The sequence below is a fragment of the Anabas testudineus genome, chromosome 9, assembly GCF_900324465.2.
Source record: "Anabas testudineus chromosome 9, fAnaTes1.2, whole genome shotgun sequence".
Lineage (NCBI taxonomy): Eukaryota > Metazoa > Chordata > Actinopteri > Anabantiformes > Anabantidae > Anabas > Anabas testudineus.
In genome coordinates this window covers 24564572-24588778 of record NC_046618.1, presented here as the reverse complement: position 1 = coordinate 24588778, position 24207 = coordinate 24564572, and the positions used below count along the sequence as shown (strand labels likewise).

At 40.7% G+C, this 24207-nt stretch overlaps 2 protein-coding genes across 2 annotated transcripts in view; both read right to left on the bottom strand.

Moving 5' to 3' along the window:
* Positions 1-66: 66 nt before the first annotated feature.
* LOC113150533 (GTPase IMAP family member 2-like) lies at positions 67-1109 on the bottom strand. The gene is made up of 2 exons (XM_026343078.1): positions 1088-1109; positions 67-740 (listed from the first exon to the last, which is right to left on the bottom strand). The coding sequence occupies exons 1-2, from the start codon at positions 1107-1109 to the stop codon at positions 67-69; spliced, it is 696 nt and encodes a 231-aa protein (XP_026198863.1).
* A 6117-nt stretch (positions 1110-7226) lies between these two features.
* LOC113150531 (GTPase IMAP family member 8-like) overlaps positions 7227-24207 on the bottom strand; it is a 60801-nt gene continuing 43820 nt past the window's right edge. The window contains exons 3-8 of the mRNA XM_026343077.1: positions 15336-15397; positions 14229-14288; positions 13412-14056; positions 9212-10432; positions 8509-9124; positions 7227-7242 (exon numbers count right to left, since the gene is read on the bottom strand). Coding sequence (XP_026198862.1) covers positions 7227-7242; positions 8509-9124; positions 9212-10432; positions 13412-14056; positions 14229-14288; positions 15336-15354 — 2577 coding nt within the window. The 5' untranslated portion in view covers positions 15355-15397. The remainder of the gene's footprint in view (positions 7243-8508; positions 9125-9211; positions 10433-13411; positions 14057-14228; positions 14289-15335; positions 15398-24207) is intronic.

The window sequence follows — 24207 nt, the reverse complement described above, 5'->3', positions numbered from 1 at the left end:
TCTGTAAATGTAGGATTAAAAATCTGTCTCATTCTTGATCTATTGTTCAAACTTCATCAGTTATCTTCACATGATAAGAATATTCTTGAACTTACCAACAGGTTCGACAGGATCCACTTTAACACTGGCTGCTCCTTCTTCTTTCAGACTTTCATGACCACTGAATAAATCAGACTTTACGTCCTCAAATACATCACAGCTCACATGATCTCCATCGTTCTCTTCCACAATCTGGTCCATGATCTTTAACAGCTCTGGACGCTCAAGGTTTTTCTTCCACAACATCTTGTGTCTACATTTCCTCATAATGTCTCCTAACAGATGATGCTGCAGGTATTTTACTGTGGAACCTGAACTCTCCTCTCTGGGAGTTGATATCAGCACCAGTGAATGATCAAATGATCGATCACCAAAGAGTTCAAGGATTGATCGTAGCCTCTTTGTTTGTGGCTCAGTGAAGTCTTCAGGCTGTAGAACCAGCAGGAACACATGAGGTCCAGGAGCAGAGAGTCTCACACAGTTTTCTACATGTTCTCTAAGTTTGTCTTCAGAGATTTCAGGATGCAGCAGATCTGGGGTGTTGATGAGAACTATGTTTTTCTCGTCAGTCAGTCCACTGACCCTCAGACAGTGGTCTGGTGCTTTTTCAGTGTTGAACTTAGTTCCTCTCAGTATAAGATTCCCCAGTTTTCTCCTCTCAGACCAGCTGTTCCCCAGCAGAACAACCCTCAGCTCAGACACTGAAAACAAAATTAATTTTAGAATTTAAGTAATTATAATACAGAGAAAACATAAATGTGACATATATTGATATTGTTTTTTTTTTTTTTTATCAGACATTTTTAAAGCTTCCACTGTTGAACATTATAATTTCAGATATACACAACAAAACTGTTTGGTGGATTTCCAACAGATGATACATGAATGAAAACACTGAATGTGGAAACAGAGTAATGTTAATTATTCAGACACAGCTTAAGGTCTCTGTCATTTGGTGGAATCTGCATGATGGAGCAGGTCAGGTGAACTCATAACTCTGATTCTGAATATGTACATGTGACATCATAGGGCCACTGAACTGAACTACCTGTCATGATCCTGCCCCACATTACTGGTCCTTGCTTTTATTTTGACTTTCCTTCCAGTCCCTGCCTGGGTTTCTCTCTTTCTCTTCTTCAATTGCTTTTTGTGTCACTCTGTTTTCTCCAATTATTTTCTGTCTCTGCTATAAATGCTCCATTTCTGTTCTGTCTCTCCTCTGTTCACTCTGATTGCTTATCTTGTATCACCTGTCTCTCTCCTCTCTCCTCTGCCCTGATTGCCTGATCTCTTTCACCTGTGGTTTCACCTTCTATTTAAGCTCCTCCCTGCGAACTTGCCAGTGTTTCATTCTGTTTTCCAGCCACCTACCTCTTCTTGTGTTTGGAGCTCATTCTAACCTGGACTTAGCCTCAGCTTTGCCCCTTGCTTGACTGTCAGTTTTCATATGTTTTTGTCTTTGTTTGAAATTGTATTTTTCACTTGATATTTTATTAAACATTGCTTGGGCAAAACAACCATTCAATACTTTCTATCATTTCTATAATGTCTGACTAAATCATCAAATATCATCTCTCACTGCAAATAAATGCACTACTCTACTCTTCAATAGGTTTGACCAGCTGACCGCAACTGCCCCCACCCCCACCCAGTTTCCCCTGCTGCAATCCCCAGTTTCTGCCCCTACAGTGAGTTGTTCCAACAACAACTAACTCTCTCTACACGGTCCTCAGCCCTCTCTCCACTCACCCCAAACTGCCCCTCACAAAGACCCATGTGCAGACGAACTGTGCAGCATACTGCTGTACATGTTTGGTCTGAGCCTGACACTGGGGAAGGTGCCACAGCTTTGGAAGACATCCTGCTTGGTGCCGGTACCAAAGACATCTCACCCAAATGACTTTAAGGACTCTAGACCGGTGGTGCTGACCTCACATCTGATGAAGACAATGGAGAGGCTAGTGCTCACCTATGTCTGTCCTCTGGTGAGAGAGTCAGTGGACCCGTTCCAGTTTGCCTATCAGCCAGGCATTGGAGTGATGCTGTAATCTTCCTCCTGAATAGAGCTCTTTCACATCTGAATAAGGCTGGCAGCACCGTGAGAGTCATGTTTTTTTACTTCTCCAGTGCTTTTAACACCATTCAGACATCCAGACATGGGGGTGGACCAACATCTCTTCTCCCGGGATATTGGACTACCTCTCAAACTGACTACAGTGTGTGAGGGCTCGACATGGTTGTCTGCAACACAGGGGATCCGCAGGGAACGTTTCTGTTCACTGTTTACACTGCAGACTTCATGTTCAGTTCAGCATCCTGTCACCTGCTGAAGTTCTCTAAGACTCTGCCAATATCGGCCTGATCATGGATGACAATGACAGGGAATACAGGGAACTGATCCTGTTCACCTGAACAATAAACTGGACTGGTCACACAACACTGATGCACTCTACAAGAAAGGACAGGGCAGACTCTTTCTGCTGAGGAGACTAAAGTCTTTTGTAGTGCAAGGAGCACTACTAAAGACCTCTTATGACTCTGTATTGGCCTCAGCCATCTCCTATGGAGTGGTCTGCTGGTGCAGCAGCATCACGACAGCAGACAGGAAAAGACTGGAGAAGCTGGTCAGGAAGGCCAGCTAGGTTTTGGGGATGTGGGAAAAAGGAGGATGGTAGCCAAGCTGTCATCTGTGCTGGAGGCAACTCCCACCCCCTGTATGATGCAGTGTCATCTCTGAACAGCTCCTTCAGTGACAGACTGTTAAATCCTAAATGTCCAGAGGAACGAAATCGAAGTTCTTTTCTCCCTGCTGCTTTCAGACTTTATAATCTGAGCTGCTCCCACTGAACCATTATCACTATTAGTTATTATTAGTCACTTTAAAACAGTGTAAACTGTGCAATTACACCATGTGACCCATGACTTTTTTCTGTTGTTGTTAAATAAATACAAGCAGCCTGTAACTGCTAAACTTAGACCAGATGAAATCACCCTATCATCAATTATTTTTTAATAGTCATGTCTCCTTGGGGAAGAGCTGCTGAGGCCCAGACGCTTAAAAAAATGCACAGCAAAGTCATGTGCTCTGTCAGGACAGTGATGATATTTGAGGGCTCTGGGTGAGTCTTTTAAAATTGTGGAAATGATTAACAATAAATTATTGAAGCTGCTGGAACATGAATAAAAACCTCTATAGAGAATCAGGTGCCACAGAACTAAACTTCACATGTAGCAGAGAATCTGTCTTTGTAGTTTAGGTTTTAGTCTTCTGGCCAAAATCAATTGATTAGATTTATTGAAAAAAGGTTAAATTGCTCCATCAGTACAGCTGCAAAGCATAAAGGTCAAAGTGAGGAAGGAAAATCAATAACTGATAAATATCAAATAACATGATGAGTTTTTCAACTGTTCCTTACAGAATTTAATTCGAACTTCAGACAACTATTAATTACATGATTCTGTTCAAGTAAAGATTTAACTCAGAAACTCATTAAACATCTGAAGAGTATAATAAGAGTTAGTTTATAACAGGTGTAATGTGTAAACAGTGACAGAAGACAGTGTGTAAACCTGGACTCACCTGGTGCTGCAGACGCCATGATGTCACTCTGCTGACATCAGCTGGTACTGAAGCTGATTCAACTGCAACAGAAGGAAAAATAAAAAGAAGTTAGATTTTAATATGATAAACTCAAAACACACACACGTCTCTATTCAATAGTGCTGAGGTGACGTACAGTCTCTTCACAAACAATTAATGTTTTAATTCTTCTTCATCTTTCTGAAAAATAACCCACAAAGAAAAAGTGAAAACATGTTTTTACATTAAATTCTGAAAATTAAACTTCTGAACAACTTGAAATCTCTCTTTTACAAAAGTACAGTAACTGTGTGTCTTTGGACAAATAGTGAATGTTTGTGTCCTCTGGTCTGGGAGGAGTTTTACTGAAGTCGAGATAAGAATGAAAACATCAAGAAGCAAATATGAACTGACTCCCAGTTGGACAAACTGAGTAAACACTACTGTTAGTATCTAATTCAACTGATCGTTAGCACTTTATACCACAACCTGTGGTTTACGGTGTAATTTAATGGGATGAATCAGGAACCAAATACTTCGACAAACTGAGAAATAAAAGTGAAGTTTCGGGAGAAAGTGCTAACAAAGTTGTAATTAAAGATTAACAGGATTATATCATAACAGATCAGATTAGAATGAAAATAGAAGAAACAATCGATGATGGTTTGATTTGAAACGTAACACATCACAAACTGACTCCAACTCTTCTGCTTTTTTTACTCATAAGTTTTCAGGCTGTAAAAACGACTTGTCAGTGAAGTGAACACGTTTCATATCAACTCCTGACGGTCTGTTGATCCATCTACAGTCTGATCACTGACACTGGCTTTATTCTAACGTCTGGATGTTGAAGTAATGATTAGAGTTTGTTCAAGTTTACTCACCGATTTATTCCTGTTGCGCCATCACTGATCACTGCTCCGAGTTAAAAGTAAAAGTAAAACGTTTGGTGTCAGTTTGCAGCAGCTGTTCACATGTTTCCACATATTCAACAGTAGATCTGACGATACGAGATGAACTTAATCCCAGGTGATGTCTGAGTGTTTCTCTCTTCCAGAAAATCCAACTTCGAGAATCTTTATTAAAAGGGCGTTTACTGGTCGATGATAAAGCGCCATCTGCTGGAAGCTACGCTGAATATACACGAGAGAGGTTCAGTGTTTATTCCAGATTCAAAAAACTTTATTAATGCCGGATGGAAATTGTTTTGCTTTGTTACAGTTGTTCTCAAATCAGACAGAAAGAAAGCGATCCGCAACCAGAAAGGATCCAAAGCAATACAGAAGAATATCAATACAGAAAACTGAGTGTATATATACAGAATATGTAAGATGGATAAAAATAGGTCAATAATTATAGTTTATGGTGGAATGACAGCAGACAAGAAATTGTCAGTTCCTCCACTCCTTACAGAGGGGGGGCACAAACTCTGGAACAACTTACTGAGGAAATAAGATCAGCTGACTCAGTAACATCTTTTAAATCTCTCCTTAAAACATACCTCTACCGGCGAACTTTTTCTGATCTTCTTTAAATAGAGACAACTCTTCATTTAGGACGACTTCCCATTAACTTAGAAATCTGTCTTTCCTTTGCAACTGGTTTTCTTAAGGACTGATGTTGTAGTTGGTGTAGGTTTTGTTTGTATTATTGTTTCCTGCACCCCAACCGGTCAGGGCAAATGGACGTCTAACTTGAGCCTGGTTCTGCTGGAGGTTTTTTCCAGAGGGAGTTTTTCCTCTCCACTGTTTGCCTAGTGCTGCTCAAGTTGGTCTTTTTGTCTCTTTTGTAAAGCACTTTGTAACATATGTTTAGAAAAGTGCTCTATAAATAAATTTATTATTATTATAACGATTATTAAGGTTTTTCTCCAGCTGTCAGCTGTTATCAGTATCACTAGATTAGAAGATGTTGCTCCTGAATCTCTGGAAATGATGTTATAGTCTGATTAACCATTTGTGGACCAATTTTATATAAACAGCCAAACTTGTATCAGTGTCATTAAACATGTTGAAAAAATAACTTCTAGTTATTCCACATGAAACAGAGCAGGTTGTCTTATTTGATTTGGCCACTAGATGGTAACAGAAAGTTGTGTTTTCTGTATTTTATCCTGAGACAGCTAAATCAGTGAAATGGACATTTACAAGAAACTGTTATACATAATATATTCTGTTTGTGGCAGGACTGAACTAGTAATCTATTCGGGTAGAGCTTTTGGGCCAATGCTAATTTGGCAAAGTTTTTAATAAGATATATGTTTTGACCTCACCGGGCTTTAAAGCAGAGAGTAGCCCGGGGGAGACGAATCAAGCCGATAAGCTGTGTATAAATTTAGGCAAAGTGTCCGGTTATTAGATGGTGATGGGCTAATATGGATAAAACAAAGTGAAAGGGAGGTGCAGAGAAGCTGGAGGAGAAAAATATTTTTAAAAATAATAAATTCTACATAAGAATGTCACAAAATGTGCACATTTCTTTGCCATCTCACCATCACAGTGCTGCTGCTCTTTAGGATTCACTCCTGCTACATATCACTAAGGCCTCATAAGCCGCCTCCTGTTCTTCTGTCACTCCTGCTAAGAGAAATGACTCCCTGTCTCTCCCCCTAGTGGTAATTCATATATGTACCTGAATAAGTATATGAACCTGAATACATTCTGTACTTCTGTCTTGGTGCCAACTCCCCCAATCTCAGGAAGACTTACTTTCTCACTGCAGAACTGACACAGATCCCTTTGGTCCTGTTGTTCCAGGCACATCAGAATCTTCCAAAACCCTTCACCCCTTCCCTTACCCATCTTTACCATCATTATAACATGTTAACCCATTTGGAGTGTCAGTCTTTCTTTAGGTTCAGTTATACTAAAACCTACTGTAGCTACAGATTCAGTTTGATAAAACACATTTCTATAAAATTACCTTATACACATGTTCAGCATCATGTGTTGTAGTTGTTCAAGTTGTGGATTTTTCTTGACACAAAAGCGTTTTTAGGATATCTACAGAATAATTCATCAACTATCATGTCATTATTATTTCACATATCTCTCCCCTAGTAGGTTTATGCCCCCTGGCTATCAGAATCTATACTGCTGAACCTGGGCTGAGTATCTGAAGTATCTGTTCTGCGTTATCTACTAAATCTTAGGCTCAGTCTGATTCAGTTCTGGTCAGTTACTCAGATTCAAGGTTCTCTGTGTTCATTAATCACTGGGTTCGGTAAAGAGACTGGCAATAGCGACTCTACATAGAAAGTAAAAATACCTCCATCCCACTAGGAATCCACACATAGACACTTATAAAAATAGCTAAATTAATGTATTTATAAAAGGTTACATAAACAACTGAAAGGTGACAAAACAAACAAAAAACTTCCTTTACATCAATAACTTCAAATCAGGTGTTCAAACAAAATGATGAATATATCAAAAATTATGAGAAACTCAACCAGGTGATAAAAAAGTAATCAACACAACATAAACAAATAAAATTGGTGTCAGTTCAACCCAAATATTCAGTTGTCAGTTCTTATTGTTCTTTACTTCTTTACTCCTCGCTGAATGATTCCTTTAACTGTCTCACTCAGTTGCATTGATTTCAGTATTCAGCCAAAATTATATCTGAGATATCAAAGAAAAAATAGAACTAGAGGGTGAATTTCCCTCGAAGTCAGTCTCCTTTAATTTGATTCCTACCACCACCTTGGAGTCCTGATGAGAAGACTGTAGCTCCACGACAGCAGAACAATTATCACAGAGTCCAAAACCTTTCTTCAGTCTCCAATAGGCTTTACACTACAATAAAATATATACACATAGCTGCCATGTTTTCGTTTTCTCTACCGAATTCACAACAAACACATCTAGTCTACCTATTTTCCCTAAAAGCTGTGTTTCATGTCTTCCCAGAGTTACAGTAGCTGCTGTACATGTAGCAGTCACTTAGCTGTAGGTCTCAATTAGCCGGCAGAACCTAGCGGCTAAAAAGTTTATTTAAACAATACAAACACTTCGTCTAACACAGAAATCTTCATATCCAGACTGGTTGTACTCTGAAATGTATTCAAAGGAACAAAACACACACTTTAGCTCTCCTAAAATAAAGTTACCTGTGCTAACCAGCTAGTTTGGAAGCTAACTCACCTGGATAATCCACCTAATTAAGAGTTTTTCTCTCGTCTCTTCCACCTCAGTTTCATTCAGTAATTCCTCTCTGTCAGCTCCAGCTCTACTGACTCTAGTGCAGAAAATGTCCAGTCAATAATGTCCCACTTCACCTTTAACCCTTCAACTCTGTTCACACAACTGTCTGAGTTGTGTGGTCTCCTAGTGTCGTGAGTGGAAGACTAGAAACTTCTGTGTGATCAGAACTCAGAGAGCATCTACCATTTACCTGTTAATGATGCGTTTAGGAACACTGGGCGTTACTTAGTAACAACATTTGTTTATTGTATAATGTCGTTCTGTCATCATAGATTTAGCCGATAAGGTTGATAATATCCATCTCTCTTTATTAGCAGAAATAACATCTAAACATTTTATTTTGCATTATAAACATCATGTTTTTTTCCCATTTAAACAAACAACAAAAAAGATCAAATAGAATTTTGATCTGTCTGATCTCTCCCACCGTTTGCCCAATGGGATGCGTGTGGAGACTGGAGTTGGTCACACGCTACTACGAAGTCGGTCTTGGCCTCGGCGGACGTCGGAAGCCGTTTCTAGGAGGTCTTGACTAAACGCTCGATAGTCCAGGAATGGAACAAGTCTGCCTGCAATTAACTAACTGGACTCCACATTAACTTAAAGACATTAACTGTTATACTGGACTGCTGCCTACACAGCATGTAATCACCCATATGAGGATGGGTTCCCTGTTGAGTCAGCATCTCATTAGTGAAGTAGCTGCCTCCATTTCTCTTCACCATGATGTCGATCTTTTCTATCAATTCACTGACTTGTTTGAGGTTTTGTTTATCACAGTTATTAAACACATGGTATCTTCCTCCACAGTCACTGATAAACTTCCTAAAACAATCATCACATTTTGTTTTGATGTATTCTTCAATCGTCAGGTTCTCACGTTCCAGTTTATCTCCTCCAGTTAAGAGAACGATGGTGAATTTCTCTGAATTCTTCCCGAAGCCTTCCTTTATAAGTTTTAACGTCTCCTTCTCCTCTGGTGTGAGTCGACCAATCTGTAACACCAACAGGAAGACATGTGGTCCTGGAGCCAGAAGACTGATACATTTCACCATCTCATCATTAACTTGTTCATTAGATAAGGTTGAATCAAACAGACCAGGAGTGTCGACCACAACAACAGGACGACCGTTAACTTCACTCTGAGCTTTCTGACATTGTTTAGTGACTGATATTTGACTTAGTTCAGCTTTAAACTTTTTTCTTCCTAGAATAGTGTTTCCTGAAGAACTCTTTCCACAGCCAGTCTTCCCTATCAGAACAATCCTGAGACTCTCTGGACTCTGCTCCTCTTCATCACCTGAAACAGCAAAATAACTGTTGTTATCTTACAGGTTTCAATACTGTAATGTAGGACATGACAACACACAGCATTCAAAGTACTTACAAGTGATCCTGCTCTTCTTGATCTTTTCAATTTCTCGCTGTTGTGTGTTAATACGTTTCTCTTGTTGTATTACTTTATCTATTTGGGCATTTGCAAATGCTTGAGTTGTGTAGCACTGTTGTTTATCTTTGGATTGTTTCATCTTTTCCACAGTGTCCAACAGTTCAGAGATCTGCTTCCTGTCCTTGATGTTGACAACAACATATCTTCCTCCACAGCTCTGACAGAGCTCCTGGATGTCTCTGTTCTCTCTTACAAAGTTAACAACAGCTGGATCTGTAGGATCTGACTCCACAGTGAACAGAATCATGGTGAAGTCATTGACTATAGAGCTGAATGTGTTCTGGATGGTCTCTAACTCTCCCTTGTCTTCATCAGTAAGGGGACCCACAGGTAGGACCAGGATGAAGGCATGGACCCCCTCAGGATCACAGAGGGAGATACACCTGAATGATTCCTCCATCACTGTCTCCTGAGGTTTTCCATACAAGGCAGGCAGCTCCACCAGGGAAACCCAACGTCCACACACCTCTCCCTGATTCTTAACACACTCTGATGAGTTGGAGACTGAATGAAGCTCTGTCTGACCTAAAATGTTCTTGGCTGCTGAAGTCTTCACTGCTCCTCTTCTACCACACAGAACCAGGTTTAAAACTGGTTTGATGGGTTCAGACTTTGGTCTTTTTGTCTCTTCAGTCAACTTGAGGAAGGTCTCTCTGTTTTCATGCACAATGTTCTCAATCTTCCTCATTAACTGATTATGGTCATTTTCAAACATGTTGTAATTTCTTTCACCACATTCTCCAATGAGCCATTTAACAGAGCAGCTGGTTTCATCCTCCTCGTGTGTGATGACGACCATTGAGTATTTAAAAGCATCTTGATCAAACAAACTCAGGATGAACTTCAGTGTTTTTCTGTTCTCCTCAGTGAAATCAGAAGGTTTCACTAACAGCAGCAGAACATTTGGTCCAGGAGAACAAAGAGTCACACAGTTCTTCATCTCTTCTCTCACTGCTTCCACAGACAGACTGAACATGTTTGGAGTTTTTACTACTGTTACTGGTTTTCCTCTCCACTCTCCACTGACAGACACACAGTGTTTATTTGAAGTGAATTTTGGGGTAAAAAACTCTTTTCTACCAGTGATGAAGTTTCCCAGTGTTTGTTTTTGTGTTTTTGTCTTTTGTTTCCCGAACATCACAATCCTGAGTCCATGTGCTTAGAAAAATAAAAAAAATAGATGAGATTTAAACAATACATTTACAGATTGTATTAAGTATAGTTTCATTACACTCTATTTAACTATCTAAGCCAAGGAGACAAACTTTAAAGTAAAGTGATCTAGATAGATTTTTTGCAGAGAAAGATTTACATGCACAGAAAATCTCTGTGAGTTCTGTCTTGGTCTCCTGCTTCTTATCAGATGTGTTAATAGTCTGTAGGTTTTCTATTGGTCAAAACCAGTTTTTGCTGGATCCCAGATAGACTTCAGTCCTTTAAATGTAGGATTGAAAATCTGTCTCATTCTTCAAGATTCAAGATTCAAGATTCAAAAAACTTTATTGATCCCAGAGGGAAATTGTTTTGCCTCATTACCATTGTTCTCAAAACAGACAGAAAGAAAAGGAACCACAACCAGGAAAGATCCAACACCAACAGAAATACACCAACATAAATACACAATAACATCAATACCGAAAAACTCAATATATATACAGAATACGTAAATAGATAAATGAAATTGGGTCAATATATTCACAGCAAGTATATGACAGTATCACTTCCCCCACCCCTTACAGAGGGGGGAGGAATTGTACAGATTGATGGCCACAGGTAGAAAGGATCTCCTGTGGTTCTCTGTGGAACATTTAATGTTAATAAGTCTTTGGCTGAACGTGCTCCTCTGTCCAACCAACACACTGTGCAGTGGGTGGGAGGGGTTGTCCAAGATTGAGAGGAGTTTGGACAGCATCCTCCTTTCAGCCACAACATGTAGAGGGTCCAGCTCCACCCCCAGAACAGAGCCAGCCCTCCTAATCGGCTTATTTAGTCTGTTAGTGTCTGCCACCTTCATGTTGCTGCCCCAGCAGACCACAGCATAAAAGATGATACTGGCCACCACAGACTCATAAAACATCCACAGCATGGTGCTGCAGACGTTGAAGGACCTGAGTCTCCTCAGGAAGTACATCCGGCTCTGAGCCTTCCTGTACAATGCTGATGAGTTTTTGGTCCAGTCCAGTTTGTTGTCCAAGTTCATTCCCAGGTATTTGTACTCGGACACAACCTCCACCTCCTCCCCCTGTATAAAGAGAGAGATGACAGGACTCCCAGATTTCCTGAAGTCCATCACCAGCTCCTTTGTTTTGTTGATGTTGAGTTGCAGATGGTTGAGTCCACACCAGTCCACAAAACTGTCCACCACTCCCCTGATACTCTGTGACATCTCCACCCTTAATACATCCTACAACTGCAGAGTCATCAGAGAACTTCTGAAGATGACAGGACTCTGAGTTGTACCTGAAGTCTGAGGTGTACAGGGTGAAGAGGAATGGAGACAGAACTGTCCCCTGTGGAGCACCTGTGCTACAGATCACAGTGTCAGACACACAGTTCTGCAGGCGGACGTACTGTGGACGATTAGTGAGGTAGTCCATGATCCAGGAAATCAGGGGAGTGTTGACTTGCATGTTTTTTAATTTCTCTCCCAGCAGTGCAGGTCGGATGGTGTTAAATACACTGGAGAAATCAAAAAATATGAACCTCACTAAGCCCCCAGGCTTGTCCAAGTGGGTGTAGGTGAGATGGAGCAGCTGTATAATGCCATCATCCACTCCAATATGGGGTTGGTAAGCAAACTGGAGGGGGTCAAGTGAGGGTTTAACCAGAGGTCGGAGGGACTCCAGGATCAGCCTCTCAAAAGCCTTCATGATGTGTGATGTCAGAGCCACTGGTCTGAAGTCATCGAGGACTCTGGGACGTGGAGTCTTATTCACTGGAACCAGGCACGACTTTTTCCACCCTAGAGGAACTCTCTCCAGGTGCAGGCTGAGGTTGAAGATGTGTTGGAGAACAACACATAGCTGAGGAGCACAGGCTTTCAGCACCCTTGGGCTGACTCCATCAGGACCTGCAGCTTTTGTGGGGTGAAGCCTGTTCAGCTCTCTTCTCACCTGCTCAGCTGAGATTGTTAGGGTGGTGGCTGAGTCGTGTGGGGGAGGGACTGAGGAGCAGTTAGTGAACTGAAGTGGGCTCTGTGGATCAGCCTGGAATCGATTGAAGAAATTATTCAATTCATTGGCTCGGTCCACAGTCCCTACAGTCTCCTGGCTGCTGGACTTGTAGCCAGTGATGGTCCTCATGCCCCTCCAAACCTCCCTGGTGTTGTTCTGTTGAAGGCTATGTTCCAGTTTTTTCCTATAAACCTCCTTTCCCTCTCTGGACCCTCCTTGCTGCCTCCCTGTCTCCTGATCTGAATGCCTTCTTTTTGTCATTCAGGATAGCTTTGATGTCCTGAGTGACCCAGGACTTATTGTTTGGGAAGCAGCAAATGGTTTTTGTAAGTACGTGGGTGTCCACACAGAAATTGATGTAGTCAGAGATGCAGTCTGTCAGTCCATCAATGTCCTCACCGTGAGATTCACAGAGAGTTTTCCAGTCTGTCTCTTCAAAGCATCCCTGCAGGGCAAAGTGTGCGCCCTCTGTCCACCTCTTTACAGTTTTCATGGTGGCAGGCTGCCTCTGAACCAAAGGTGTGTATTGTGGGAGGAGATGTACCAGGTTGTGATCCGACTTTCCCAGAAGGGGGAGGGCAGTGGAGCTGTAGGCATCTTTAACATTAGCATACATCAAGTTCAATGTCCTCTCCCCCCTGGTGGGACAGCTCACAAACTGGGTAGAGGTAGGAAGTGTCTTATTAAGGGTGGCCTGATTAAAGTCTCCAGAGATCATAAAGAAGGTGTCAGGGTGTCTGGTCTGCAGGCTGGAGGTGACCGTCTGAATGACGTCACACGCAGCAGCGGCGTTAGCGGATGGAGGAACGTAAACTGTGATTAATATGGTGTGAGAAAACTCTCTGGGCAAATAATATGGACGAAGTCCCACAGCCAAAAGTTCAATATCAAAATATCAATATCTTGATCTAATGTTCAAACTTCATCATTTATCTTCACATGATAAGAATATTCTTGAACTTACCAACAGGTTCAACAGGATCCACTTTAACACTGGCTGCTCCTTCTTCTTTCAGACTTTCATGACCACTGAATAAATCAGACTTTACGTCCTCAAATACATCACAGCTCACATGATCTACATTGTTCTCCTTCACAATCTGGTCCATGATCTTTAACAGCTCTGGACGTTCAAGGTTTTTCTTCCACAACATCGTGTATCTACATTTCCTCATAATGTCTCCTAACAGATGATGCTGCAGGTATTTTACTGTGGAACCTGAACTCTCCTCTCTGGGTGTTGATATCAGCATCAGTAAATGATCAAATGATCGATCACCAAAGTGTTCAAGGATTGATCGTAGCCTCTTTGTTTGTGGCTCAGTGAAGTCTTCAGGCTGTAGAACCAGCAGGAACACATGAGGTCCAGGAGCAGAGAGTCTCACACAGTTTTCTACAAGTTCTGTCAGTTTGTCTTCAGAGATTTCAGGATGCAGCAGATCTGGGGTGTTAATGAGAACTATTTCTTTGTCCTCAGTCAGTTCACTGATCCTCAGAGAGTGGTCTGGTGCTTTTTCAGTGTTGAACACCATTTTTCTCAGTATAAAATTCCCCAGTTTTCTCCTCTCAGACCAGATGTTCCCCAGCAGAACAACCCTCAGCTCAGACACTGAAAACAAAATGACTTCTATAATTAAAGTCATTATAATACAGAGATAAATTAATGTGACATATATTTATATTGTTCTATTTTTATTTTCTAAAATCTGACATTTTGAGAGCTTCCACTGTTAAATATTATTATTTCAGATCAACAAAACAAACTGTTCAGTTTGACTCACTGAGAGGTGGCAGGAGTTCAAAGCTGCCTTTACATTTTGTGGATCGTTCATCATCTGTGACTGTGAGGAAACACAAAGAAACAAATACTTTTTTTTATTCTGTCCAAATGTGTTCTCTAATGTTCTCTAAAATCATTCGAATATGCAAAGATTACTGGCGTCTTCATCAACAATAATTTGAATTAAGTCTCCTCTGATGTTTGGTGGATTTCCAACATATAATACATGAAGTAAACCACTGAATGTGAAAACAGAGTAATGTTAATTATTCAGACACAGCTTAGGTCTCTGTCATTTGGGGAATCTCCTTGATGGAGCAGGTCAGGTGAACTCATAACGCTGATCCTGAATATGTACATGTGACATCATGTAACCACTTAACTGAACTACCTGTCATGATCCTGCCCCACACTACTGGTCCTTGATTTTATTTTGACTGTCCTTTCAGTCCCTGCCTGGGTTTCTCTCTCTTTCCTCTTCCATAGTTTTTTCTTTCAATCTGTTTTCTCCAGTTATTTTCTGTCTCTGCTATAAATGCTCCATTTCTGTTCTGTCTCTCTCCTCTGCCTTGATGGTCTGATCTCTTTCACCTATGGTTTCCTCTTCTATTTAAGCACCTTCCTGCGACTTTGTCAGTGTTTCATTCTGTTTTCCAGCCATCTACCTCTTCTTGTGTTTGGAGCTCATTCTAACCTGGACTTTGCCTCAGCTTTGCCTCTTGTCTTTGAAATTGTATTTTCACTAGATATTTTATTAAACATTGCCTGGGCCTGGCAAAACTACCATTCAACAGTTCTAATCAGTTCTATAAAGTATGACTAAATCATTTAATGTCATCTCTCACTGCAAATAAATGCACTAAGCAACTAAATAGTGAAGTGGAGTGAGCTGAATTTTCATGGACATGTTGCTGGACATGAACAAACAGCTTAAGTTGCTTTCAGAACATAATTCTAACTTTAGACAACTATTAATTACATGATTCTGTTCAAGTAAAGATTTAACTAAGAAACCTCATTAGACATCTGAAGAGTATAATAAGAGTTAATTTATAACAGGTGTAATGTGTGGACAGTGACAGAAGACAGTGTGTAAACCTGGACTCACCTGGTGCTGCAGACGCCATGATGTCACTCTGCTGACATCAGCTGGTACTGAAGCTGATTCAGCTGCAACAGAGGGAAAAATAAAAAGAAGTTAGATTTTAATATGATAAACTCAAAACACACACGTCTCTATGCAATAGTGCTGAGGTGACGTACAGTCTCTTCACAAACAATTCATGTTTTAATTCTTCTTCATCTTTCTGAAAAATAACCTACAAAGAAAAAGTAAAAACATATTTTTACATTAAATTCTGGAAATTAAACTTCTGAACAACTTGAAATCTCTCTTTTACAAAAGTACAGTAACTGTGTGTGAATCAGGAACCAAATACTTCGACAAACTGAGAAATAAAAGTGAAACATATCCATTAAATATAACCGAAAATTGTACAGAGAGTTGTCCTTTTACGTTTGTTTCTCTCATTAAACTGACATTTGTTATAACTTAAAGTGACTCTTGTGAAACCTGTGAACCGGACTTTTTTCATAAGTTTTCAGGCTGTAAAAACGACTTGTCAGTGAAGTGAACACGTTTCATATCAACTCCTGACCGTCTGTTGATCCATCTACAGTCTGATCACTGACACTGGCTTTATTCTAACGTCTGGATGTTGAAGTAATGATTAGAGTTTGTTCAAGTTTACTCACCGATTTATTCCTGTTGCGCCATCACTGATCACTGCTCCGAGTTCAAAGTAAAAGTTAAAAGTTTGGTGTCAGTTTGCAGCAGCTGTTCACATGTTTCCACATATTCAACAGTAGATCTGACGATACGAGATGAACTTAATCCCAGGTGATGTTTGAGTGTTTCTATCTTCCAGGAAATCCAACTTCGAGAATCTTTATTAAAAGGTTTTTACTGGTGTAAAAGCGCCATCTGCTGGAAGCTACGCTGAATATACACGAGAGAGGTTCAGTGTTTATTCCAGATTTAAAAAACTTTATTTACAGTTGTTCTCAACTCAGACAGATAGAAAGGGATCCGCAAGCAGAAAAGATCCAAACCAGTACAGAGTAATATCAATACAGAAAACTCAGTGTATATATACAGAATATGTAAGATGGATAAAAATAGGTCAATAATTATAGTTTATGGTGGAATGACAGCAGACAAGTTGTCAGTTCCTCCACTCCTTACAGAGGGGGCAGGGATTGTAAAGATTTATGGTCACAGGTAGAAAGGACTTCCATGGTTCTCTGTGGAGCACTTGATGTCAGTCTCTTGCTGAACGTGCTCCTCTGTCCAGTAGCCGTGTGCAGTGGGTGGGAGGGATTGTCCAGGATTGAGAGGAGTTTGGACAGGATCCTCCTCTTAGCTACATGACGTAGAGGGTCCAGCTCCACCCCCAGAACAGAGCCAGCCCAGCGGATCAGTTTGTTCAGCCTGTTAGTGTCTGACACCTTCATTTTGTGACTGTTGTAGAAGAAGACACTGGAACCACAGACTCATAGAACATCCGCAGCATGGTGCTGCAGACGTTAAAGGACCCGAGTCTCCTCAGAAAGTACATTGGAGCTTTTGCAGTTAGAGCCCACAAACTCTGGAACAACTTACTGAGGAAATACGATCAGCTGACTCAGTAACATCTTTTAAATCTCTCTTTAAAATCCTCCTCTACCGGCGAACCTTTTCTGATCTTCTTTAAATAGGGACGACTCTTCATTTAGGACGACTTCCCATTAACTTAGAAATCTGTCTTTCCTTTGCAACTGGTTTTCTTAAGGACTGATGTTGTAGTTGGTGTAGGTTTTGTTTGTATTATTGTTTCCTGCCATTGCCATTGCTGTCCAAAAGCAAATATTGCAGCACGTTTGAAGTTGGCAAAAGAGCACCTGGATGTTCCACAGCACTAATGACAAAATATTCTGTGGACAGATGAAACCAAAATTGAGTTGTTTGAAAAAAACACACAACACTATGTGTGGAGAAAAAATGGCACAGCACACCAACATCAAAACCTCATCCCCAGTGTAAAACATGGCGGAGGGAGCATCATGGTTTGGGGCTGCTTTGCTCTCAGGACCTGGACGGATTGTTGTCATTGATGGAAAAATTAATTCCAGAGTTTATCAAGACATTTTGCAGGAAAGAAGACCATCTGTCCCCAACTGAAGCTCCACAGAGGATGGGTGATAACAGGACAATGACCTAAAGCATACAAGTAATTCCACAAAAGAATAGCTTCAACAGAACAAAATACACCTTCTGGAGCGGCCCAGTCAGAGTCCTCAACCCCACTGAAATGCTGTGGCATGACCTTAAGAGAGCCATTCACACCAGACATCCCAAGAATATTGCCACACTGAAACAGTTTTGTGTGGGTCCAAAATTACTCCAGATTGTTTTGCAGGTCTACAGGAAACGTTTGGTTGAGGTTATTGCTGCCAAACAAGGGTCAACCAGTAATTAAGTCCAAAGTTTCACATACTTTTCCCACCCTGCACTGTGAATATTTACATGTTATGTTCAATAAAAACATGAAAACATATAATGTTTGTGTAGTATTATTTTCAGCAGACTGTGTTTTGTGAGTTAGATGAACATCGGAGCACATTTTATGACCAATTCATGCAAAACTCCACGTAATCCCAAAGGGTGGCCATACTTTTTCTTGCAACTGTACCTGGGAGTGTACTTGGACAACAAACTGGACAGGACTAAGAACTCATCAGCACTGTATAAAAAGGCTCAGAGCCGGATGTACTTTCTGAGACTCAGCTCCTTCAACGTCTGCAGCACCATGCTGCGGATGTTTTATGAGTCTGTGTCATCTTCTATGCTGTGATCTGCTGGGGCAGCAACATAAAGGTGGTAGACACTAACAGACTAAACAAACTGATAGGAGGGCTGGCTCTGTTCTGTGGGTGGAGCTGGACCCTCTACATGTTGTAGCTGAGAGGAGGATGCTGTCCAAACTCTGGACAATCCCACCCCCCCCCCCCCACCCCCACTGCACAGTGTGTTGGTTGGACAGAGGAGCACATTCCGTCAAAGGCTTATTAACATTAAATGTTCCACAGAGAAACACAGGAGGTCCTTTCTACCTGTGACCATCAATTTGTACAATTCCTCCCCCCTCTGTAAGGAGTGGGGGAAATGATAGTTGTGTCGTATACTTGCTGTCAATCCACAATAGGCTATAATATTGACCCAATTTCATCAATCTATTATACATATTCTGTACATATATTGGGTTTTCTGTATTGATGTTATTGGTTATGTGTTTTTATGTTGGTGTTGGTTGTGGTTTCCTTTCTTTCTGTCTGTGTTGAGAACAACTGTAATGAGGCAAAACAATTTTCCTCCGGCATTAATAACGTTTTTTGAATCTGAATCTTGAATCTTAGCTGTAGGCCTCAATTAGCCAGCAGAACCTACCAGCTAATGAGCTTATTTAAACAAAACACACACTTTAGCTCTCCTAAAATAAAGTTACCTGTGCTAACCAGCTAGTTTGGAAGCTAACTCACCTGGATAATCCACCTAATTAAGAGTTTTTCTCTTGTCTCTTCCACCTCAGTTTCTTTCAGTAACTCTTCTCTCTGTCAGCTCCAGCTCTGTTGACTCTAGTGCAGAAAATGTCCAGTCAATAATGTCACTTCACCTTATACCTTTGAACTATGTTCTCACACCTGTCTGAGTTGTGTGGTCTGCTAGAATCATGAGTGGGAGACTAGAAACTTCTGTGTGATCAGAACTCAGAGAGCATCTACCATTTACCTGTGTAATTCAGAGCACCAAAGAAATAACCTGGGTTACATTAGCAGTACAACGTTTATTAGTAGAAATATTTGTTTATTGTATAATGTTCTGTCATCATAGATTTAGCCGATAAGGTTGATAATATCCATCTCTTTTTATTCATTTTACATTATAAGCATCATGTTTTTTTCCTCATTTAAACAAACAAACAAAAAAAGATCAAACAGATATTAATTATATAACAGTTATTAATATCTAAAACAGCATGTTTGTATGATAATAGAACAAATAGATTTATAAGCCACACGTGAAAGAAACTTGTTTACAGCTTAAACTACATCTGTTCTTCTACCTGTTCATGAATCATCTTCAATGATTTATTAAAATCATCTCACAGACGGGGGTTGTGATTGTAAATCACAATGATTTCTTTCTTTAAGTTTTCATGTGAATGCATAAACAAAAGTGAACGAACTACAGGATAGAAGAACATTAAGGAAGAAGTGTTCAAATCCAGTTACAGGCTGGATACAGGAATGGACTGACCTACTGTGGAGACGTGTGGAAGACTTGGAGCTCTAAAACCAGACAGCATGAATCCAGTCCAAATAACGTGTTGTAGTATTTTATGTGGTAGTTTGGACTCAGAGAGATAATTTCTAGTAAGGTACAGCAGAGGTAACCACCTTCTATAAACACAGCAGCAGATCTGACAGTGATTCTAAAGGAATTCAAAACTCCATTGAGTAGATTCATTAAAGTCTGTCTTCAGTTGGGTGTCACAGTGTGTTTGTTTTACCTAAGGATCGAAGGCGTTTCAAGGTCTGATTCCACGTGTCCAGCAGAGTGTCCGCTCGCGTGCTTTTTTAAATGGACTCCACTGGTTTTGATGATTTTCGGGTTTTACCTGTTGTTTTTTATCAGAGTTTTTTCTCATCCTGGAGGGTGTTTAGGTGGAGGAGGCTGGAGCCTTCAGTCCTCCCTGTACTGGCTTTGGCGAGCCCTGTTATGCGGGCCGGTTGGCCGTCCACGATGGCTCCATCTCCGGGTCTGACTCCTGCCCTGCTCTCTGCAGAACTTGACAACGAGAAGCACCTGGTTCACGTGGCTGATCCTGACCTGGAAAAACGCACCGGCCAATGGGCCTGGCTTGGTCTGAGACCAGCCCCAGGTGTTAGAGAGGTTTTAAGACTGGTCTCGGCTAGACTGTTGCTGATGAGCAGCATATGCTGCCAGGATTACTGCAGGGCTGTGGAGGAGTCGTCGGATGAGCCGAGATCCTTTTCCTAGAACTTGGTTTTACTTTGGACTTTAGGGATTCGAGCAGGTGCTTGAACCTGTACACACTGTCACGGGGACGATCCTGGATGCCTGTGTGTGTGGGAGTTGAATAGAGTCCAGCTGAGGCGCAGGGAGGACACAGTGTGGAAGGAGGAAAGCTGGTTGAGAATTGTGTCTGCAAAACCCGTATGCGAGGTCCTCTAAACCACACCCCTGACAAGAAGAAACTGGAGATCTTCAGGGAGGATTCTTACACGTGGTCCGATCGCTTAATGAACTCTTTCACCACAAGATCAATCTGGCGGTTCGTCGCTCAGCTGTGTGCACTGTGGCCCTGCGGAGGACTGTTTTCACACTGTTTCATGGATTGTGACCGGCGGGCGTGAGCTGTTTGAGTTGATAACGGTGATCTTTGAGGTTCTAGTGAAACTGTGGACCTGACTGTTGTTAATTCTTTGGGGCTGGGTACTGAGAGCAGACGCCACGAGGCAACTGCTGAACTTCTTGTCTGGGTCAGGCAAACTTGAGATTTACAAGACCATGAGAGAGGCCCGAGGATCGGATGGTCGACCTCTGTAACCTAGGATTAGTTTATTTTCAACAGAGCCTAACCCACTTATTGATGTGTTTATTAGCTCTGTGCCTATGATGTTTGTCTGTGACATGTTTTTTGATGCTTTCTCGCGTCCACTAAATAAAACTACTCGAAAGGAGTAAATTGCCGCGCCGATTAAATTAAGTTGTCCCGAAGATTGGAATCAAAAGTTCGGTTTATCTGTAGGGGCTCCGGGTTCCGTATGGGAATGAGGGACGGTGCTTCTCGTGGGCCTGGACACTGTACCCAGCAGTCCGCCTTGGTAGTGACCTGTTTAGTTGCTTAAATCAGACAATCAGACACTGTTAAATATATATTTCAGATCACAACATCTACAGTTTGACTCACTGAGAGGTGGCAGGGAAATGCTGCTTCTACGTCTCCTGGGTCGTTTATCATCTGTGACTGTGAGGAAACACAAAGAAATAAGTCATTTCTTTATTCTGTCCACATCTGTTCTCTAATCATGTTGTTGTGTGTTTTGAATATTGAGAGTGAGGCTGCTGAGTGAGCAGAGTTTGGAGCTCATTCATCCATCATGTCACCACTGAACTGAACTACCTGCATATCCGGTCCCAATTACTGGCCTTGCTTTCATTTTGCCCTTCTTTTTCAGTCCCTGTCCGGGTTTCTTTTTTTTCTTCTTGTATTTTTTTTCGTTCAATCTGTTTTCTCCAGTCATTTCCCATCTCTGCTATAAATGCTTCATTCCAGTTCGTGTCTCTCCTCCCCTGCTCACTCTGAATCCTTATCTGGTTCACTGTCCACTCTCCTTTGCCCTGATTGTCTGAGCTCTTTCACTAGGTTTCTATTTAAGAACCTCCTGTGAGCTTGTCAGTGTTTCATCCTGTTTTCCACCCCTACCTTCTACCTTTCCTTCCTGACCTTATTTGAACCTGGACTTTGAAGCCTCAGCTTTGCCCTTTTGTCTTTTAAATTGTATTTTTACTGGATATTTTATTAAACATTGCTAGGCCCCACAAAAACCATTCAACAGTTCTAATAATTTCTTCAATGTAATAAAAACCCATATAGAACCAGGTTCTGCAGAACTAAACTTCATAGGTACAGAGAATCTGTCTTTGTGGTTTAGGTTTCAATAAACCATTAAGACAAATCAAATCATTAGATTTAATGAGAAATGTTAAATTGCTCCATCAGTACAGCTGCAAACATGAAGGTCAACTGAGAAGGAAAATAACTGATAAATATCAAATAACTTGAGTTTTTTCAACGTTGCTTTACAAACTATTCTAACTTCAGACAACTATTAATACATGATTCTGTTCAAGTAAAGATTAACTCAGAAACTCTTAAACATCTGAAGAGTAATAATAAGAGTTAATTTATAACAGGTGTAATGTGTGGACAGTGACAGAAGACAGTGTGTAAACCTGGACTCACCTTGCTGCAACGCCATGATGTCACTCTGCGGACATCAGCTGGTACTGAAGCTGATTCAGCTGCAACAGAGGGAAAGAATAAAAAGAAGTTAGATTTTAATATGATAAACTCAAAACACACACGTCTCTATGCATATTGCTGAGGTGACGTACAGTCTCTTCACAAACATTAATGTTTTATTCTTCATCTTCCTAAAAATAACCCACAAAGAAAAGTGAATATTTGTACTTTAAATTCTGGAAATTAAATTTCTACAACTTGAAATCTCTCTTTACAGTACAGTAACGTGTGTGAATCAGGACCAAATACTTACACAACTGAGAAAATAAAAGCGATGTTTTGTGTTACAAAGTTTAATTAAAGTTAACGGAGGAAACAAAATACGATTCCAATAAAATCTCCGTCCACTTAGAATGAACATGGAAGAAACAATCGATTATGATGTGATTATATATAACAGAAAATTGTACAGATAGTTTTCCTTTTACATCTGTTACTGTCATTAAACTGCCATTTGTTAAACTTAAAGTGACTCTTGTGAAACTGTGAACCAGACTTTATCCTAGGAGTCAGATAGCATGCTCAGTGTTTAGTTACAGCAGAAAAACATCTCCCTCCCTCCTCACTCTACAATCTATAAAAAGAACTGTGTTAATTGTTGAGTAGTTTCTGTCAGCTGCTGTGCTGAGGAATGCAGCAACAGAAATCAGTACTGTCTTATAATGTCATCGATGGTTCTGAGAAGTTTGTTTCACAAATGTTTCTATCAATAACACATCACAACTGACTCAACTCTTCTGCTTTTTTCTTCATAAGTTTTTCAGGCTGTAAAACGACTTTCAGTGAAGTGAACACGTTTCATATCACTCCTGACGGTCCTGTTGATCCATCTACATCTGATTACTGACACGTGGCTTTTTTCTAAGTCTGGATGTTGAAGTAATGATTAGAGTTTGTTCAAGTTTACTCACGATTTATTCCTGTTGCGCCATCACTGATCACTGCTCCGAGTTTAAAAGTAAAAGTAAAAATGTTTGGTGTCAGTTTGCAGCAGCTGTTCACATGTTTCCACATATTCACAGAGATCTGACAACACAAGTTTGTAGAAACAGAATCATCTAATACTCACTGAATCTCGCTGTTGGAGTTGATCTTATCGTCTGGTTGATCATTTGTGGTCCAGATTTATTAAGCAGACAACTTGTACGTGTTATTTGACAGGCTGCCATATTATTCAAATTGGAGAACTGGGTGTTTCCATATGAAACAGAGCAGGCTGTCATTTTTTATTTGGCCACTAGATGACAACAGAAACTGTAAATGACACATTCACAGTACTTTGTGTGTACTAGTATAATGTACACCATGTTTACTGCATATCACTCAGATACACTGTCAAGGAAATGGACATTTAATGATTTAACAGTGTGAGGAAATAATTCAACAGGGATTCTGACACAGAGAGATAAACTCCAACCTGCTCCCTGGTTAGAGACAGAACACCTCAAATAACAGCACTGTGACTGATTGAAGAGGTTCAAGAGTCATATTCAAGTTTAATTCATGTTTCATTGTAGCTGTCTGAGGTGGTTTGTAGATACAAACCACCTCAGACAGCGCAAAGAAATACAGTTGTTTAACTCATTCAAGACAGATTTTAGAGTATTTACCTCAGATACACACAGCTAAACTGTCTCCATCATTCTGTTCTCAACTAGGTCTATAATTGTAAACAACTGAACTTTGTAGCTTCTACAACAACACCCAATGTCGACTTTATATGCTGCTATTTCATGTCATTACTTTGTCTTTTCTCTCTCCTGTAGTTGTGTTTCCTCCACTCCGTTCTTTTTCTCTCTCTGTACTGCTGCAGGTCTCCTCAGCCTTGGA

What these genes read in the sequence shown, in the direction of transcription:
- LOC113150533 (XM_026343078.1), bottom strand. Translation starts at nt 1,109, where the DNA reads ATGTGGGGCAGGATCATGACAG. An exon ending in GTGGGGCAGGATCATGACAG is followed by an intron (nt 741 to 1,087) that starts GTAGTTCAGTTC and finishes TTTTGTTTTCAG; the next exon opens with TGTCTGAGCTGAGGGTTGTT.